The sequence below is a fragment of the Lonchura striata genome, chromosome 4, assembly GCF_046129695.1.
Source record: "Lonchura striata isolate bLonStr1 chromosome 4, bLonStr1.mat, whole genome shotgun sequence".
NCBI classification, from domain to species: Eukaryota; Metazoa; Chordata; class Aves; order Passeriformes; family Estrildidae; genus Lonchura; species Lonchura striata.
Window position 1 is genome coordinate 13,729,750 of NC_134606.1, and position 21,142 is coordinate 13,750,891.

The 21,142-nt window shown below is 39.1% G+C and overlaps 1 protein-coding gene across 4 annotated transcripts; it reads right to left on the reverse strand.

Annotated features, from left to right (window-relative positions):
• Positions 1-9,018: 9,018 nt before the first annotated feature.
• HS3ST1 (heparan sulfate-glucosamine 3-sulfotransferase 1) lies at positions 9,019-20,243 on the reverse strand. 4 transcript variants are annotated; one of them, XM_031504574.2, is made up of 3 exons: positions 20,145-20,225; positions 18,938-19,203; positions 9,019-11,698 (listed from the first exon to the last, which is right to left on the reverse strand). In XM_031504574.2, the coding sequence occupies exon 3, from the start codon at positions 11,568-11,570 to the stop codon at positions 10,608-10,610; it is 963 nt and encodes a 320-aa protein (XP_031360434.1). In that variant the 5' UTR covers positions 11,571-11,698; positions 18,938-19,203; positions 20,145-20,225; the 3' UTR covers positions 9,019-10,607. The 4 variants fall into 4 exon arrangements, with proteins under 4 accessions (XP_031360434.1, XP_031360433.1, XP_031360435.1 ...); XM_031504573.2 differs by having other exon boundaries at positions 18,938-19,208; positions 20,145-20,161; XM_031504575.2 differs by lacking the exon at positions 18,938-19,203 and having other exon boundaries at positions 20,145-20,243.
• Positions 20,244-21,142: the final 899 nt, after the last annotated feature.

Here is a 21,142-nt window from a genome sequence, read left to right on the forward strand (position 1 = left end):
TCTAGACCAAATTGAGAGAAAACAGAAACAGCTAGGAATACATGTCCACAGTATTCCTCTAGGTGTGTTGTAGGCAGAACTGGTTGTCTTTCTTCTGTGAAAATGAACATGAATTATATAATTAAAAAAAGAAAGAAAAATGCTTGGCAACTTCACATTTCTCTGACCTCTTCTCTAAATTACATCTGACATCTGAGCATAGTCATGACCTTGCTTTGCAGTTTAGGAAAGTCTTTGTTCACCATGGTCATTGTGTGGAAGACCTCTTACCAGATCAGCACGATCCTGCAGACATTTCATTCAATGGAATAAATGAAAGTGGTTGTCATTGTGACAGTGGTGGTGGCTTCTTCTGCTTTTCAAACTAGCAATTTAGCCTGCAAACTCAGATTGCAAGATATAGCTTTTTCTTGATTGTCTGTGGAGCCTAATAAATTGTTAGGAGATGAATAATGATTAACCATTTCCAGGGAATGATGGCTGTCTTTATGGTTCCCATCTCATAAACCAATCTGCACTTGCCTGCTTTATCTTGTCTGCTTATCTTGCCTGCATGAGCAAGTTGGAATCTGCCTCGGTAACCACTTCTGCATAGTCTTTTTGTTTTATTTTTAAGGATTAAATGGAGAGCAGGAAACTGGAATTTCCTTTTCCTGAGGCCTTCACTAAATATACTAGAAAAGTCAAAGAAGCCTGGTAACTTCTCTACTGCTATACAAGCTCCAAGAAAGGCAGAAGAAAAATCTGTTTTCATTCTCTCCCTTATACTTGAATTACAGGTGTCAAAATATGGGTAATTTAATAGAATTTTCTAGGGATATAAAAGAAAAATAGCTTGATGCACTATAAGACTTTCGTTTGAGCTGCAGAATACACTATCAATGAACCATAACTGCTGGGACTGTCTGCATCCTTCTGCTGCATTTAACTTAATTGTCTGTTTTGAGATAAATTGTAAAGCAACATATCAAGTTAGCAGCTTATTGACTGTCCTGCTGGAAAATATGTAGAGCAGGCATGTTTTTAAATTAACTGTGTAAAAGAGTGAACAAGTCTGTCTGTATAAGACAAGCAAGCATATGTCTGTACATAGCAAGCATAGGCAGTAACTCAAAAATGAATTGAACTTATTTGGGTGGAGGGGATTTTATTAGACATGGGTTGTTTCCATGAACACTTTGATTATAGATAATTTCTACATGATTTCTTGTTCTTTGGAAGATATGTGGCTCTATACAACTCTGCTTCTAATTTAAAATATACCTTTTTTTCTCTCATGCTGTTTGGCTAGTTTAAGAAGGATAGCTATATAACCTTGTTATTCTTTTCTGGGACCAGAGAGAGAGGAATTTATTTTCATTTTAATAAAGTCCTTTACACCATTTGAGAAATAAAGAGGCACCATGGAACAACTACAGATAATTTTTGTTTTCTTAAGCTGTTTTTCAATGGTAAAAATTGTATTATATCAAAGTGTGTAGAGTTTAATGAACCTATGTTAATTTAAACAATATGAAACTTTGACTTACCATCTGGAAAAGTCTAGTGCATGTCTAATGTTTGTGTATTTTATTTGATTATTTGAGTTTCTTCCACTATTTAACTTGCCATAATGCTAAATTCCTGTGATACATTTACACGTGTTCCATAGAAAGCAGCACTGAGGTAGGTCTCCCTTGCGTTCTGGTTGGCTCTTTTTAACTCTTGCCTATGGAGAAAGCAAAACTTCAGAAAAGGTTAGCTAAGCTAAGGGGGATTTATCACTGGAGATGGCATAAACAGAAAAATGACACTACCTAACTGAGGTGGTCTTCAGTGTCTTTAAAGATGAGAAGATTTTATTTTGATTGCTTCAGTTTGTAGATATTTAAAAGGTAGTGTTTTTTATTCAGGACTCCTTGTATTGGATTTTGGGTTTTTTGTGTGTGGTTGTGTTTTGGTGGGGTTTCCTTAGAAGGTGGAGACTATTTCCCTGTGACAATATTCACAAAGCCTTCAGGAGGCTATCAGAGCCGCAGCCCATGAAAGAATCCAGTACTTTTGGAAGCTGGTTTTCAAAATGCCAAAGGTTACTTTTCTGCATTTTCTGTAGTTTATATCTATGGATCTAAAGAATTGTCTCCCTTTCCACAGATGATTGTATGGAGGACAGCACATTTAATCAGTGCATCTGAGAGCAGAGCAAGATAACAATTCTGCTGATTAGAAGAAAGGTTTTCCCAATTATTGATATTTTATTTAAAATTGATCAATATTTGTGTATTCTTTTAGAAAAGGATTGACTTTTTCTTGTCATTATTTTTCTGGTTTGTTGCATTCATCAAATATTCAGTTATAAATATACAAAATTGTGGCACAATTCCCTTGTGAAATTGGCTAAGGGTGGTAATAAAATGCCTCCTTCAAAACCAGGAATTTTCTTAGACACTCTACCCTTTGCTGGCAGACAGACAAAATGTTAAGTATTGAATGGAAAGGCAGAAATTGAATTGAAAACATAACCCACTGAAAGATGAACATTTTGAGAGGTATGGGGAATTCTGCACTTCCACAGCTGCAGTGTTCTCACAGACAGGTTTGGGGGTCATTTTCCACTGCCTCCTCTTCACCCAGTGTTTGAACACTATTACATCTAACATCAGTCAAGTAGGAAAAGGAGCCCTGGGCATTCATTCAGTTTAAATGTTTTTATCCAAAGCATTTGCCAGTTCATGGATTGGTCTGAACTAGAGGAGTCAGTGAGTGCAGATATGAAATGTACATACAAAAGCTGTGGTGTCACACCACAAAGTGTTCCATGGAACAATTTGTAGCAACCTCCACAATGGCCACTGCGTGCCACTTCTCCAGTCCTCTTTCCATGATCACTGCTTTAAAGCAAATGTATAAAAAGACACATCAGTTCCCTGATCCAATTCAAAGAATAACTGCCCACAAAGTTGTACCAGTCCTAAGACAGTAAAAATAGAGGGCAGGAATATCTCAAGGTACTGTAATACCTGAAGACTTTTGTAACTTAATGGACTAGTTTTTGGTGGCACTGCTGGAATGAAAGGCTGTCTCACATTCAAGTCTGCTCAGGGATGCTTCTGTTTGCAGAACTGTGATAACCAGAACCAAGGACCTGATGCAGCTGAAAAAACAAGTTTTGTTTGGGTTCCTTTTCAGCTGAATTCACTCCTGTTCTGGCACAACTCTGAACAGCTTTGGCCAGAATAAGCAATATCTCTGAGTGTTCAACCATGGTTCATATCTGCTGAAATTACATTCTGAATTACCAGTTTGGGGAATAGGAAATTCAGGGGCATCATTCCCAGCAAGTATTTATTACTAGACAATCAAACACAAGGCATAATGGTTTGTGTGCCATAGAAATGGATACAATTTTAAAGGCTGAGGTCCTTCACTTAGTAGGAACAACAACAAAGCTGTCTCCTGAATAAGGCAATGAAGAGTTTAGCAGCAATACCAGTGAAATGTATTCCTTCTGCCTGTGCTGGGCACATTGTCCTCCCAGCTGGTTCAGCTAACTGTTTATAAGGCAAGCAGTTATGTGGGTGGAGTAGAGATCTGCTTCTACTAAACCACTTTCTCCTTTATGTTTATACTGTTATTTCCAGTATACTCACAGCTAAACAGACCAATTTAAGGCTGGTAATCTGGAGCAAAGGAGAAGAAAAGGCATCTTTTGGAGGTGACACATGAGAAGAAGTAAAACTCTCATGCTTGTGTTAAGGTGGAGGAACCATACCAGAACTCTGCAAGTCCCCACAGAGGCTCTGACACCATTTTACCCTTGCTCTGAGAACAAGAAAGGATTTCCTTTTCACTTTCATGAGCTGTCAATCTCTGTACAATGACATGAACAGTTAAATTCGCTTGCTAAAATCCATTTTTCATGCATGGCCATCTTTTTAAGGGAGGATAAATCCTTTCCTTTACTTACCATGCTTGAAATTTAACTTTCTTGCATAAGGCTATAGAAAAGATGTTTTTCTGTGAGTCACAAAAAGGAGCATTAGAGGCAGTTCAACTTTTACTATTTTTTTTCCAGTTTATGAATGTCTGAGAATTAAATGATTCAAGTTTATTATCAAAAAATGGCACTAGGATTTTAATATCATTTGATGTTAAATAATTAAGTTAGAAAACAAATGCTAATATCATAAACCATCATATGCACGATATGCAATATATAGTTACATTCAATAATAAATATCTTATGGAATTCATACAACTGAAGCCCACACAAGAATAAGGAAGCTGCCAAAATAGTATCTATCCAGTTGGCTTAGTCAGCAAGAAACCAACTGGTCCACAGATGCTCTTTTTTCTATGAGAAAATATCTTCTTTTGCAAGTCTCTTGTCTGCAAAATGTTTCATATGAACTCTTCTCCTCCTGCAGGCTGTAAATAATTTATTGATCAAACCTTTTTATTTGTAGCAGATGGAAAATTCAGTACAAATTTAAAAACAAAAAAGGGGAAGATTAGAAGCTGAGGTGAATAATTGCATTATAGTGTGCTAACTTGCAAAAAATGCCTTAAGGCAAGGGAATCAACGGACACCCAGATGGATTTGGAGGCCTTTTCTCTGGCACAGACAAGAACTGGAAAAGAAGTTGTTTTGAGAATTGAGAGTTGAGAGTGCTTGTTCATCATATGTAACGATATGAACAGAAATAATGAGGTTATGACAAGATGTTCACCTGTATCCAGCATTCCCTTTCTATCCACTTCCACTGTCCTTTATTCATGCAGCTGCCTAGCTGAGGTCCAGCCAATGCCACTGTAAGATAGAGTAGGTGCTCTATTTCTGCAGCATGTGTCCTTTTTTTCCCTCTGTTATTACATTTGCACAGAAACACATATATATTTTGGCAAGAAAATGATAAGACATCAAAACAAACAAAAAAACCCCCCAAAAAACCTGTTATGGTTCCAATTACTTTTCTTTCAGAACATGCAGACTTTTGATACCTTAGGTTTAGCAAACTTCACCAACTGTTGTTAATTGACTATAGAATATAATTTGCATTCCTGCACTTTGTATTTTACATAAGGTCACAGAGGGAACAAAGACCCTATTCCTGTATGTATTAAGAGAATGGCACTCAAAATGTTTTTTGTCACTTCCAAAGAAACAGTGATACCATTTGAATAATGGGGAAAAGTCTCATAATATGTCAAATAACATAGTTGGTTCTGTAGCAACAAGAAAGTTTTGTTTTGATTATACATTTCTATTTATAACATATCATTTACCATTAGATAACTATGTATGTGATTATGGTGTGACAACAGCTCTTCCTGTAATGCAGTGACACAGAGCAAATAAGCTGAATTTTATTCAATTAGAGTTTAAAGCATATCAGAGCAAACACATATAAAGTAATTTTTGAGCTCCATAGTGCTGTGATTTAACATTCATTTGAATAGTATTATATAAAAACACCATCAGATAATGGATCTATTTCTGATAGGGTGATAATATAATAGTAAATAGCAAAGATGTGACAGGACAGTAGCATACAGGGGAGGAAAGAAGAATTACACTAATATCATTAATAGGAAGAAGTGAGAAGTGTTTGGCTAAGAATTACTGCAAGAACTCTTTCTTTTGAGAGTTATCTGGACTGAACTGTGTTGGATCCTGGAAGCTGGCCTGATCTTTATTGATGAAATACTGCTGACTGATTGAGTGTAAACCAAGCAGGGGAGGGCATGTTAGTTGTTCTGTTTTCTGTGAATGTCTAAATGTTCCTGTTGCTGTAATCTTCATATAAATTAAGAAAAGGAGAATTTTGCCATCACTTTCAGAACACTGCTTTGTGCAAGCCAATGTGCCTTTGTAATTGAAGCCATGTGTCAGGGTTGTATTACAAATTTTTCTTACACTGAGGGATGCACCTGCTATCTGGAGTTTGGCTCTTAAAATGTGTTTTGGTAGAGAATAATATCAAGTATAAAGGTGATGTAATTACGATAGGATTATTGTTTTAAAAGTTAATTGAAAACATTGCATAGACAACACAAAGTTATGTCCAAGACAAAAATTTCACGTTCCTTACCATTTAAAAAAAAAAAAAATCTCAGACCAATGAGATCAGATGTTCCTATGCATCCAGCTGCTCCCCACCCTGACTTGCCTATTTTATACTTCCCAGTAGGCATTTAAAATCTGTAGCATCACTGTTGAGTTTATTGCACTATTAACTTAAAAACTGCATCAACTCTTGTGTGGTATTTAAGTAGAAAATTTACTGTGGATGGGCTATTGTTGCAGGAAAAGAGTACTATTCTCTGCTAAAATTCTAGGAGATATAAGTGAATCTCATTTATTTTTTGTAAAGAAATTATTAATTATTTTTTTCCATTCACAAGATATTTACATGGCTTCCACCCATAACTGGCCTCCCCAATCAATTGAAAAATAAAGGAATTAACACTGAACATACAATATTTTGAGCATAACTGGGCATTTAGACAGAGTCATATAAATAAAAGTTGCTGGGTTAAGAATGAGAAAATATTGTTACAGCTGTAGAGGCACATACTTGCAAGTATTTCAGCAGGAATATACCTAGTACCAAATTCAACACATTTTGTTGACTTAGTTTAGTTTAATTTAATGCTTTTGCCTTATTTTAGTTTTACTACTTTGTTACTGTATTAGAGAACATCTACTAATATACTTCTGCACAATTTCATTCACAGTGTGGTCTTAATTAGGACTATTAAGACACAGAAATCAGAAAAATTAATGGAAAAGGAATATTCCTATGAGAAGTAGTTTTGATGTACAGTCTCTTATGGAGTACACGTGTGATGTTTTCTAAATACATGGTCAGCCATGCTAGATAAACAGAAGAAAGATACATGGAAATATGCCATATTCCATAACCCATATTTTTATTTGGCATTTGAAATCTGTTCGAATTACAACAGGGAATGAAACCCTGGCTTTCTGCAGAAGCTGACTCCAAAAATGGCAGCAGACAAGGAAAGATAAAATTATCAGCTTTGAGAACCAAACTAAAAAACTTTTCATCTAAAATATTCTATAGTGTTAAGTTTCACACACTCATCAATGAATGCAGCAAGATTTAAAAATTTATTACTTTTTTCTGATATGATCCAAAGAAATGCTGATTTATTCAAGCACAATAGATGTTTTTTCACTTGTAACAGCAGAAAAAATATAAGGAAGAGCAAAGCCCATGTAACAAGATCATGCAGCATCAGCAGTACATGTAGAAATACTCTTGATGAAACAATAGCTTTGGTGTTCTTTTCCATTTCCATAATCTTTCAGCAGCGTTCCTGGGATAATCATGATAGTCTAATCTTTGTCCTCTGCAGGTACAATATCTGCCTTTCAAAGTCTCCCACTAATCTATGTTGTGACGCAAAGGGCACAACACAGTCCTGCAGTGTCACCCTGAATAATTATTTGTTTGGAATTTCTTTTTGTACTCAAGGGGAGTGCCAGGCTTTGAAGTCTCATAAAGTTTTGTATTTATTTTATGTTTTCAAGAGTGATCACAGGCTTGGCCAGGTGCCCTGAGAAAACAGGTTTCTGGAGCAACACCCAAGTAGTTGCACTTTAAACCTGAGCTAGTACAGCTTTACAGAAATAAATACCTGTGTTGCATAACACTGGAAAGGTATTTCAGGGATTTTTTCCTTTTATGAACAGATATGACAAGCCTTTAAAGGTCATTATTAATTTTTCCAGAGTCCAAGATGGAATGTGCTTCAGCCTTCTTTCATTCTCTCTTCACTTTCTGATGGCTTTTATAACACTTCTTTAGAAACAGCCTAGTAAATATATTTAAGTACAGTAAGTAGTGTGGAAAATGAATGTTGCCCTGGTTAAACAGAACATTCACACAGAATAGTTTTGGGAATTGGAACTCTTGACCTGTTGAACTTATGGCAGGTAAACATTACTAGTTATTATTAGTGTGGGTGTGATTTATTGTTCATCACCATCACAGCTAACAGAGCTACCTCCAGGATAAGGTACTGTACAATCACGCCATCCCTGCACAAGGTATAAGCATTGGGTATGATATACTTTCTATGAGACCCTCTGAACTTGGTGTTGAGGATGTGAGTCATGTGATATTCTGCTTCAGAATGTCCCCTGAAGTGGTCACTTCACCTCTGGATCCTGCAGACAACGCTCTGTGAGATCCCAGCACTATAACAGTAATAGTGACCTCATGGCTCATGCTGCACTTCCCTTTCTGTAGAGACAAGCCATATTGTGTGTGGGGAAATGTGTGCATGTGTCCTGCTTAGAGATGGGCAAAATACTGGTATCAAGCAGCACTAGGCACTAAAAGTTTCCTCAGTACCAACATCAGCTGTCAGTAGTGCACAGGCATTTCCAGTTCAACACTGATGCCCTCCGCTGCCCTGTTCAACCTGCTGCAGGTGGACTTGTTGTAACCCTGCCTTCATGTACTCCTCCAATTCCTGGTCACATACCTGCTAGTATTTTTCCTTTCTCAGCAAAACATTGGTGAATTTGCAGAGCTTAATCTGAGACTGCAGGAAGGCACTAATGGAAGCCTTTTGTCTGGGCCAAAATCTCTTTGGTCCAAAATCACTTTGGTCCAGCTGACTCCTGCAGAGATAACATTACCAAGGTAATGGGGTAAGTGTAGGAGAGAATACTGCCCCACCTTACACAAAATCCCCTGAATTTCTCATTTCTAAAACTTTAATAGAAACATGATGGTACTATAATTCTGTTATTTTTGGCATCTGCCTCATGTAAGATTTCACATTATTGCCACCAGAAACTTCCCCTCCTTGTTGTATATTCTGGGTCAGCAGTGGACCATGCAGGCACAACCCAGCAGCAAACAACTGCTTTCTTATCAATAGCAACAGGCTACAGCTAAGCTCTAAGTAACATTTAGCTGAAATCTGAACTAGACTTGAATCCTAAATTCTGGTCTTCCAAACTAGAAACTGAAAAAAAAAAAAAAAAACAAAAAGGAAAAATGCAATTCAGAAAATATTTTATTGAGTACAATACCATTTCATTGTAGGCTTTATAAAACACCACCAACCTCTCTGAGGTTGAATACAGCTTGGGCAGGTGCACAAGGAGTGGGAGAGAGAGGGACAGCATCTGCAAAATTTCATGCAAGAGGCATAATATGGGATATCTGCATCTAGACAATACCTTGTCATAGTGCCCAAGTTTGCACTAGGTCAGCAGAAAAAAATGAATCAATCTACATTTAAGTTTTATAAAGGATTGTAACAATCAGCTACAAGTTCAAATTTATTGGGTGTTGCTATTGCACATTCAACAACTAAACTCAAGATCATGAAATAAAAATCAGTAGCTTGGATTGAAACTACTGTAAGAAGCCTTGTGTGGAAACTGGATTAACTCTAACTCCAGAAACTGATGGTTAACAAAACATCATAACCACTGCAGATAAGGACAGCTGCCGTCTTTATCAATGTACTAACTTCCATTTTTAGCAGCTGGAAAACAAGGCAAGTTCCTGGAATTTGGGTTAATCCCACAACACACATCAAATCAAGACCTGGCATCACGGTTGTTGGAAGGAAATTAAACTAACAGTAGTCGATAAGAAATTTTCAGTTGCATGAAGCAACTGAAAACACAGAAAGCAGCCTTAAGTAGCGGAGAAATGTGGTAATATTTATATTAATGAAGTTGCTGCTTACTGGAATGTAGACCAACTAATTTTTCTGGTGTGTTTATTTTCAGTGATAGTAAAGCGTAAATGTGCTATGAAATGTAGGAACAGTAAAAAGCAGCCTTGAATAAGTCTCTATATTGCTTAAATTCTCGCAACCATACCTCGTTATGAAGTATGCATACACTCAGAGACTGGAAATTTTCAGCTTGACCATATTTCTACAGCTACCTGTATTTTATGAGCTGGGCCCCACAGAATCTTTAAAAATCTGCCAGGAAACCTGCACTGTACTGCCAAAGAATTGAGGAGCACTTGTTATAACAGTGAATATGAATGTTAAGTACAGCAGTTAATATACCAAATGACACAGATACTTCCATTGTCCTTTGGGTGTGTGTTTCCCAACATGTGTTAAGTACCACCACTTGACAGGAAATAATTTCATAAAGCAGGATTGAACAATTTGTAAACTGCAAGAGTATTTTCAAATGGAAAAGAAATTATTAATTCAAGCTTTAAACTAAGAAAACTGGAAGGATAAAATTTAACATATTCATTAGCAATTAGAGAAAATAGTCCAGGAAGGCCAAAGTATTCAAATAATTCAGAAATGTTTGGTCGAAATGAATTTCTTATTTATTAAGAAGACAACACATTCTCAAGAGAGCACCTTCTGCAATGAAATAATTTAGTTTCTTCATATAGACACATCATACACAATGTTAACAACCATGAAAAACAATACAAAATGCTTTCAAATTTAACAAGTAGAAAAATATAACTAGTATATATGGCAATTGTGAATCTAATACTGTACAGAAGTATTTATGGATTTTACAAATAAATAATAGCTTAAATGCCCTTTTAAAATCTTCTAACTGTACACTGGAACTTAGGTTCTGAAGCTTACCACTAACTTGCCACAAATGTGTGCCAGTCAAATGTTCTGCCCACAAGCTCAAAAAACTTCTTGTTGGGTTCATGGAAATGTTCCTGCAGTTTCTCGAGTAACCGGCTATCTACTTGTGGGTGCGCTCGTCCTTTGGACTCATGTAAACAGCGCTCTCTGCCACTGTCCCTCAGGCAGTAGAATCCCTTAGTTTTATTGAAATAAAAGTTTGAAGCATTTATCTGTGGTGATAGCTTCAGAAATCTCTCCACCTTTTCTATTTCTGGAAAGGGATCTTTGATTAGTTTATCCCCATCTACAATGTGAATATGATCAAGAGGAAAATACTTCAGCCAGTTCTGCATGTGAATGTAATATAAGCTTCTGTTTATTGCCTTGTAGTCCACATTGAGTTCACCATTTTTTATCAGGAATTGCTCAATGGATGGGTACGGCTTGTGCTTCTGCATGTGGTTGTAGAACACTTGGGTATAATCTGATAGTACTCTTTCGCTTGGGTCTCTTAAAATAAGGAGTAGTCTCATGGATTGGTTCATGTTATAAACTCTTTCAGGCACTTTAGGTGATGTGAAATATGCTGGAGTTTTTTCCACGGTGATCTGATGGGGATATGAGAATGGCATTTGATTAATATACCACTGCAATCCATTCCTGTAATGATCTTCCCAGTCAAAGAAGTGAACTTCATTTTCTGCTGCTGCAATATCTGGATGGAGACTCAACATCTCTAACAAAGCTCTTGTTCCACCTTTTCTCACTCCAATAATAATAGTCTGTGGCAGCTGCTGACATGATCCATTAGAATGAATGTTTTCCTTGAAGTCATTTTTCTGAGACGTTTTCTTTAAAAGCTCTCTCTGAACAGACTGAGAAGAAGTCTCAGCATTTGAATTTATAGCTGGTCTGGAAGGCACTATCTGAGGTTGAACAATAAGCAACACAGCTCCCAGCAGAAAAGCTGCCATGACAGAAGTTCTTAGTCTGCTTTCACTCAAGCGGGTAATAGGGCATAGAGCGATTTCCACCAAGAACAACCCTTAAAAGTGGTTTTTGTTTTGCTGAGCGGATGTGTATTTCTCAAGCAAAAACTTCGCTGAAAGAGGGAAAAGAAAAAGCACATTATCTTATATTCAGCCACACTGCAAATATAATTTTATTTTCAAAACAGAACAAACTTTATCTTTCCCAACTCCAGGCTCATAGATAATTTATTGCAATTAAATATTTTAAAAGACAGACATATGCAACAATGCCATAAAAAAAAACTTATTTCCAGTGATCAGGAGACATGAATACTATAAATCTTTCATTTGCACGTGGAGTATTATTAGTTATTTTTTTAAAAATCTGATTTCCTTGGAGTTGAACTATAATACAAGACAATGGATTTTTTAATCAACAAGAACAGGTTTGTCTTAGAAACAAAACATGAAAAGGTGTAGAAGGGATCAGAAGAGCATGCCTAAATGCTGAGGGTCTTGTAGGATGTCTGGGAATTACAGCCTCTCAAAGAACTATGTAACAGCAACCTTAGATATCAAGCCTCCACGGAAAAAGGCTCATGCAATGTAGATAGAGCTGTCCAGCATGAGAAGACAACATTCTCCTAGGAACAAATTAGGAAGAGCTCTAGGTAAATAGCACATCAATTTGTGTGTGAATTTTGTGTCATTTTTAGAGTGAAGCTAACTTTTGCTTTGTGCTTACTGTTTCTAAGGATAAAATAGGTGGCTTGCATGCTGGCCCTGCAAAGAGGTAAGATAATGAAACCACAGACTATAGTATGACTGAATCAACAAAACACTAGAAGATCTGTGGCTCCCGTCTCCATACTCAGGAAAGAAAATACACAATGGGCACTTCTGAAGGTCATTTCAAGAGTTAGCCAGCAAGCTGTTGTGATGTGAAGAACTAAGTTTAGGCTTTATGAAAAGACTACTCAATACCACCACTGAACACCCTTTAAAGGTCAGGGTATTTTTAATGCAATGTTTGAAGCGAAATTGTAATGGTTTCATATGTAGTAGAGCTATTAGATTGTTGCAGTATGAGCAGGCTGTGCACACAAACTCCCTGAATTACAATGTCTTCCAAAGACTTTACACCCTCAGTGAAGGGCTGGTGTAGATTTCAGTACTGTCTGACTCCACTCAGAAGTAGAAGCCATGACAGCTGAGTACCTGACTGCTTTGCCTTAGTAGGCTACTGTAACTATGAATTTAAGCCTGGAACAGCACATACTGTGCCAGCTAACAAGGGCTGAAATACGAAATTACATATGAACAACCTGAGGAAATGCAAGGGCTAGGTTTTGGAAATTCTCCAGAGAATGTGAAAAGAAACTAATGACTTTTCCACAATAAAGTAAGTCCCAGTGCAACAAGGACTAATGATGTGTTTCTAAGCAATCTAAAGTTCTGTTTGATAGCTTTGCATTTACAGAGGTCGTGACTTCACCCTGAACAGAACAGCTTTGCTTCCTGATGTTTTCTACTGATTATCACTTCATTGCTTTCCCTTTTTCCATTTTTAACGGGCTACAAGGCAGCAATATTGTTAGGAAGCAGAAATCGAGGCTGGGAAGAAAGAGAAGCAAAGTGTTATGATAGATGTGAAGTTAAGAGAGTGCTTCCTTGTAAGCTCACAGACTTTGAGCTTGTGGCCATACCTTGTCTCAGGCTATTCTGTGATATCTGATGTGAGGCGAGTTTACAGAGGAATTTGGGGTTTTCCATTTTTGGCCACTGTTAAGTTTTCTCTGTCTGGAAGAATTCCATTTCATCTGTTGTCATTAGTCTGCTCTCCCTATCCCCACCATTCCTCCTAATCTTTCTTAGCTTAATCTATATCTCTTTTAACAATAAATAGCATTAATAGCCCCACAGTGTAGATGTTGATAGGGGAAGGTACTGGGTGACAGCAAATTCGATATAGGTGAATTCACTGAGCTACACTGCCACAATATTCAGCAGCAATGGGAGCACAGGATACAGCACGAGCCAGATTGGATCAGTGACTGACGGGCAGCTCAGTACATAAGAACAAAAAAACATCAACTCTGTTGAATTTTAAGGTCACAGATTAAAGGAATAGCCACTTACTTCACAGTATATTTCAAGTCACTGGCTCCATAAATAGTAAGCCAGAGTAGTTGTCTTAACACCTTATTGGAAAACCATAATAGGATTCTGGCAAGGAACAGTTTGAACTGTGTGGAAAGAAGTGAATTTAAAGCTTGATAGGAACAGTTATTTCTTAATAGTCAGGTTGAAATATGCTATGCTAAAAGCAAAGTTCTGTAACAGACTGTCTCTTGAAAAATTAAATTTTAACTGCTGGTCTCATAGTGACAACACACTGCTGGATGGGTGGAGGGGGTGTTTTTTTTCTTTTCTGCTGTTGTTGGGGGATTTTTAGGGTGCTTTGTTTTATCTTTGAAAAATAAAATCAATGCTATATATTCATTCATTGGGATTCTTAATTTGTTACTTATAGTTTTCACACTAGTCAGTTGCCAGCTTTTTTATTCAAGCCATCCTGTGGCTGAATTTAGCACAGGAACTTTTTAGAAAAAGACCTAGCAAGGTGTTTTTCATTCTATATGTGGGACATTACAGATGTGGTACCAGGGGTCCCATTTCAGGCAGGTTTTTGAGCCTCAGTGGAGCTCTGCCTCAGTGTCTTCCCATTGTTAAAGACTTCTGTGGGGCAGCTTTTTCTAAATACACAAAAGCAACTGTTTCCTGTTCCAATATAAAATCTCATTATAACACAGGAATATCTTTTGTTTCAGACATACAGAATTTCATTATTTCTCCTCAGCTATTTGTTCAGGAGCACATCCTCCACTGCAGATCACCTCTACTATATCAGTAGCATTTATCTTATGCATGTCCAAAAAACCATATCAGTAACTATGTCATTCAGAGTACATATACTATTGTTGTTTTCTTTGCAAGCAATAAAAAGCTTTGTCTGTCTTTTATTTCCATTCTATTTTATTCTCCCAAACTGTATAGGCCTGATACCTGGACCAATTATTTTGTTTTGCTAGACCAATGGAACACAATGGACACAACTGTGCCTCTAGATTCAGCATAAAATACACGATGTGTGAGAAGAGTGGTCTTCAGGAATAAAGCAGCATATAAATTAGCTGTCATTCAGCTCTTATGTCCTACATTCTCTTTAATGCATTAGGTCGATCTGTAGTTTGATGTCTAGAATTACAGTGGTTTATATACAAACATGTATTCCATAGCTTTATAATTTGTGGGTCTGAAAAACTCTTTCAACAATAAGAAGCATTCACTGAGGAGTTTAAAGCAGGCACTTTGCCAGGTTACTTTTCTGCTTTAAGAATTCTCTTCACTGCATCCACAAGTCATGCAGAGCATACATGACTTCACTTGATGACTCTGTTTTCCAGATTACTCCAAAAAATTTAACTGACAGCCATTACTTTTGTATTTGCTACAAGTAAATGAGCAAGTTGTAAAAGAAACACAGTTTATGTTAAATGGTGCTTTGAAGATTATACCAAGACTTTTCAAAAACTCTGATTGCTTTTGCTTAATCTTTTCTTCAGCTTTCTCCAATTAATTAGTGAAATGTGCCATCCTGTTTATTTAACCAGATGCAGTGTGGACTTTATTATTAAAACCTCTTCAACAGTAATAGTAACTTGGAAATAAACAGAAAATTTAATCAGTAAATGCAGAATGAGGACCAGAGTCTGTCATATGTCATTGACTTTTAAGCATGTTTCAGTACTGTTTGAAACATGTATTACTATTTTGTAATTTCTAATATTTCTTAGCATTTTACAAAGGTATTTTAATGCCTCTGTATGCGTGTCATCAGTGACATTGCCTAAACCATCTGATTATATAGACTTCTTAGCTTAAAATGCATTAACAAAATAAGGTAGTTTCCTCCTGGACTGGTGACTTCATTTTTGCTGGCAATTGGATAGGGCTAGATTTAGCTCTGAACTTTCACAAGAAGCTCTGGGTTAGCTGCCCAAGTGGGTAGGAAGAGGCACAAGGAATGTCTGTAGGACAGTCAGTAACCATCAGGCAGAGTCTGCTGGCAGATTTGACAGGGACCTACCTCACAAAAAAAGCCCACAGCAACACACTGAGAGGTTCAGCAGAGCTACTGGGACCCAGTTACTACCAGGACAGTCACTAGGAGAGGTAAGACAACATCCTTTCCATAAGCATGCAACATCCTTTCCATAAGCATCACCTTCATTAAAGAGAAGTTGTGTTTTCCTTGTGGACAAACAGGTTAAGTTTCAGATGGCCTCACTTTATTTCCTTGCAGAACTGAATCCCTTCACTGGAGAGATCTCTCCACAGACATCTAAAAATACAGTCTGGACTGAATGAAAACTATACTTCACTTGCTGAAGTTTGTCTGTAGAGGGAGATTAGAGCTGAAAATCTGAGACATTCTGTTCTAAAAGAATACTTGGTTTTGCTGATGTGATAGAACCTCAGGACAGTTTGTGTGTATTTTCCCCTTGCACATATTTGGGCACAAAGTATTGCAAAATATAAGACTAACATTGCTGGTTAAACCAAGCTGTGCAGTACAACCCACACATCTGCTATGCTGGCTTCTTCTCTTGGTAAAAAAATTCCCCTAACTGAGATAACCAACTTCCTAAACTGACAAAGACTCAGTGTTCTGAACATTTGGATTCAGTGATGTGCTTCAAGAAAACTGAACTCGAACAATTGCAGTGTACTTGAAATCCTTCAAGAGCTCATTGATATGAACAGTATATTTCTATCCTCTAATGGTAGACTCTGTCCACCACAAGATATATTGCTTAGTTGTGTATATTAGCTCAAGTGCCACTTTGTACCCTTATAACATAAAAATTCCCAGTACAGCTATCACTTAAGGCTCAGCCAAGACCAGGAAAGGAAAGGGAGTAGGTGCTGTTTTTTTGGGTTTTTTTTTTTTTTAAATTTAATTCAATTTATGAAATGTGTTTTTTCTTGAAAAGATATTCTGCATTTTTAAATTTTTATCTATTAAACTGTATTACAATGCCCTCTCCATGAAGAAATTCTTCCTATACTTCCCACTGTGTATACTTGTGGTTTTTAAATCCCATTTTAACAAAAGTTTTAAACAACACTTGGCAATGAAATGCTTGAATTCTAGTTTCCAGTAATTAACTACAAACACTTTCCTACATTAGTGAGTGCTACAGAGACAAGTGCAATAAAGGAAATAGAACTACATACTACTGAAGGTCTCTAAAACCATAAACCATTGATCACCCCATGATATATCAAAAAAGTCATTTGCACATTAAGAAGGGACATGAAAGTACATGCAACTGTATAAAACCTGTCTTACAGTGCCTAGATGATATGTACTTTTCCCAATTATATTAAAACTGCTGCACAACCAGCAAAGATTAAACCACGGCTTTAACTTTTATAGTCAGATGTTAAGAAATCTAATAATAATTTCAGTGCTGTTAAGATGAGATACTATCAGCACTAAAACTTCAGAAATACACTTTAAAAGGTTGATAAATTTTCAGAAGGGGAACTTCACAAAATGAGAAAGGCTGACTTGGTAGGAAGTATTTTTGGCTGAAATCTGCTGTATTTCTGCACCTGCTGTGATAAATACAGTTTATGCAAATTAGATAGGCCACCAGTTCATGACTTCTAAAGTGGTTCAGCTCCAATGTGAGCAGTAAAGTAGCAAATTTACAATAGACTGTGGTTATATATAACATGCACTCTTTCTTAAGGTCAGAAGGGACCATTCCAGTCTTTCATGGCAAGAGATCATAAAAATTGTTAGAAAATACTCTAGATTTCAGAGAACCTCATGCAGTTAAAAAAAAAAAAAATATGGGACATTACACCAGAATAAAAATAACTTGAAAAGCTCAGGATGCACAAAATTTCTTTTTGTACTGAATAGTAATATGGAATCTCCTTAACTCCTTCTAGTATTTTTTTTTTTAATACCTGTCAGGATTCAATTTTTTTTTGTGAAGAGGGTACACTGTAGCACTGCCTTCTCTACCCGCCCATAAACCCAAATGCTCAATTCGAACTCCAGAAATTACTCCCCACCCCACTTACCAAGCAAAATGGGTCACATTCTAATTAGGAAGCAGAAATCTATTGCACAGTTAATAGAGTTGCTTCGTAATTCATCAAAGCTGTCCCAAAGAAAACAGCCTGTGTGAAAAGATGGCTCTGTCCTGTCTTGCCCCCTTTCAGTACCAAGGCTCACCTTAACTTGATGTATTAAAATAGGGAACACAGGAGACTAAGCAATCCCATTTTCATTTCTTCTGCCAAGCAATTTCTTGCCTCTTACACAGGGATGTGGGCCCTGTTTCAAATACTAGTATTTAAAACAAAAATAAAAACAATATAAACCAAAAAAATTTCCACATCTCAAAACAGTCATTTAGTTCATAGTCCAAGTAGACTTCTGTGCCTTTCACTCTGCTGCCTTCAGAATAACACTGGAGCAGGGTGAATAGTGGTGAGGTCATCACTGTATTAGACTTAGCTAAACCAATCAATTTACTAAACAAAGCACTACACAGTGACCTGGAGGGAACCCTCATGCTTTGGAGTGACAAATGAGATGGCCAGCAGAATCTCCCATCTTAGTCTGCCTTAGCATATTACTGTTTTGTTTTTCTTATTATCAAAAGTTTTCATGGAAATCCATCAGCTCTGACATATTTTTGAGCTCTGATATCTTATGCGTTGTGAGTGGCATTTCTAAATGAGGGAAGAGAGAGATCCCAGGTTAGTGAGACTAAAAAAAACATTTTTGATTTCCTCTAATGAAAAGCAGAAAAGTTGTACTTATCTGTACATATATACATGCATTGGAAAGTGTTTTCCACCCATTCTGTTTTTCCTGTAATGCCTGTGTAAGCCTACACCTAGTTCAGAATAACCAAGGTATCCTGACAAGGGAAGGGACACAGGCGGGAACCTGGCAATCCTGAGGCTGGAATGTGCTCTGTCAAAATAGGGTCTCTCCACTGCAACAGCTGGCCTTGCTTCAAATGCATAACCTTCCTGCTAACCTACCAGAAGTAATTTTGGTTATGTAGTATCAAAATGCTCTGCATTTTTGAAAGAGGAGAAAAAAAGAGGGCGGATCCTGAAAGGGTGGATCTGCAAGTGAGAGCTGAAGTTGATGTCAGTTACCGTGCTCTTATTGAGAGGTGCTTGTTTCTGAGCAATGTGAGAAATTCACTTATTCGAGAGTGTAAGAAATGCTGGCAGATGTAAATTGCAACAATTATTATATTTATACTTACCAATTAAGCTTGATAGCCAGAGAATATATAGGCATTCACCAAACTGAATGTGTTCTACTATGTTCCATTTGCCATACATACTGCAGAGGCTCCCTCTCAGTGGGAGTGGGCACTGCATGGATCTCTCATGCCAGAAAGATGCTCCCTGCAGACATTCTATACCCATGCCATTCAAGCGTGATATTCCTAAACTTCACAGGTATTTTTTCTTTCCACACCAAAATCCAAAGAGGAACAGTCTTGAAACCGGGAAAGCTCTTAACCCACTGCACTGACAAAGAAAGGAAGGAGAATAATGTACTTTAATTCCCAGTCAGCTGAGGTGATTGAATTGCCTGTACTCAGCTGTGTGCCCCTCCTGATCTTTGGAATGTCTGGCTGGCAGACGAGACCAAACCCAAACTCTTCCATCTGAAGGCTACCGCCCCTCCCTCTCAGCATCCTTTACCCCCAAAAGAATTGAACTGCGTACACCTTCATCCTAGGAAAGCACACCGAGAACTGCAGTAACCAAGCCTTTGCTGTACTACTCTAGAGTGCCAGTCCTTCAAAAGAGAAACGAGGTCAAATTAAGGCTTTGTGCCCTCCTGCCAAGCCCCAAGGACCACTGCGCCCCAACCCCTATGCAGCTCGCCAGGTTCCACTTCAGCAAGCTGCATCCCGCCGGCTCCAGCATTATGCGAAGGAGCAGATCGAAGATGCTCAGCAGAGCTTTTGCAAGTGTTCTCCCGTCAGGCAGGCGCCCCGCTTCCAGAGCCCTGCACTCTGCCCTTACTTGTGCTTGTCATTTTACCACAAGAGAAAGAAGATGAAGTAAGCGCCCGGCAGCCGCACCTGGCCAGGTGCTGCCGAACACTTTGCTTTCCCCCCGGCTTTCTCTCCTACCCCGCCTCCCGGCAGCGCTGCCTCCCGGAGCCTGGCTCGGTGAGCCCGGAGCGCTGGGGCAGCGCAGCGTCCCCGCCGAGGCTGGGGGCAGCTCTCGGGCACCGCCGGGCCGGGCAGCCGCTCCGCAGCCCCACAGCGGCGCTCGCCCGCCGCGGCCGCGGGGCTCCCACCTGCCGGCAGCAGGTGCCGGGCGGGCGGCGGCGCACCCCGGGGGCGGCAGAGCCCATCCTCGATCGCCGGCACCTTCGCCCATCCCGAACTTCCCACGCTGCCGGGGCAGCACCCGGCGCGCCGCTCCCCTCCGAGGCACCGCGTCACTCACCGCCGGGGCGCGGGGCCGGGGGGCAGCGCTCGCCCCGCTCTTCCATGGGCGCCCGCGGGCGGCGGCGGCGTCCGGGGGCTGCGAGCGGGGCTGCAAGCGGGGCTGCGAGCGCCCGCTGTCGCCCGCTGTCGCCCGCCTCGCCCGGCCGGCAGCGCCGCAGCCCGAGCCTGGCGCCGGCTCGTTTGTAGCGCCCCGCCCGCCCCGCGTCACGGACAAGCCCCGCCCGGCCCCGGGCGGCGAGCGGCGCCGGGCGCGGAGCGCGGAGCGCGGCCGCCCCGCCGGGGTGTGCGTGCCCGCCAGCGGCGGGGTTCGCGCGGGTCATGCTGCGGCTCCGGGGAAACGAATGGCTCCGCGCAGCGAGCGCACCTGCCCCCGCCTCCCTAATAGCTTGAGTTGGAAGGGACGCGCAAGCATCGGGGAGTCCGAGTCCTTCAATTGCCTCCTTCCTGTACTTATAAAAATACCACGCGCGCAAGGTTTCATGAATAACAGACTTGCAGTACTTGTATTTACTACTTCTTGTTTACTTTCTTGGGACTTTACAAAATGGCTCTGATTATTATTTTTTTTTTTTCCTCCTGAAATGCTTTCTGTCAAGCCAGATGGATTTGAAGCAGGATGGCTGTCTGGGATGACTGAAGTACTGCTCCTTAAGAGCCGTGGGGAAAAGACCTTCTGGGGATTTAAGTCCTAAGGTTAATTTATTGAAATAGATCTTTATTTACCATGAACTGAACTGTGTTTTTTTTTTTTTTTAGACAAAATGAGTTAAAACTGGCATTAACATACTACATCCATGATTTCAACAGCCAAACTCTTGAAATTTACTGTGAGCAAAATACTACATTCTCAGTTGATTTCGATCAATTCCTTGTAGTTTAACAGCTCTGACACAGATAGGGTGTTCCCAAAGAAAGTCTTTTAGCACTGGTTGTACACAGGTCTTAGGTTTTTTGCCTGAAATGATGTAGTTCAGATAATTCCGTCAGGACTCTGGG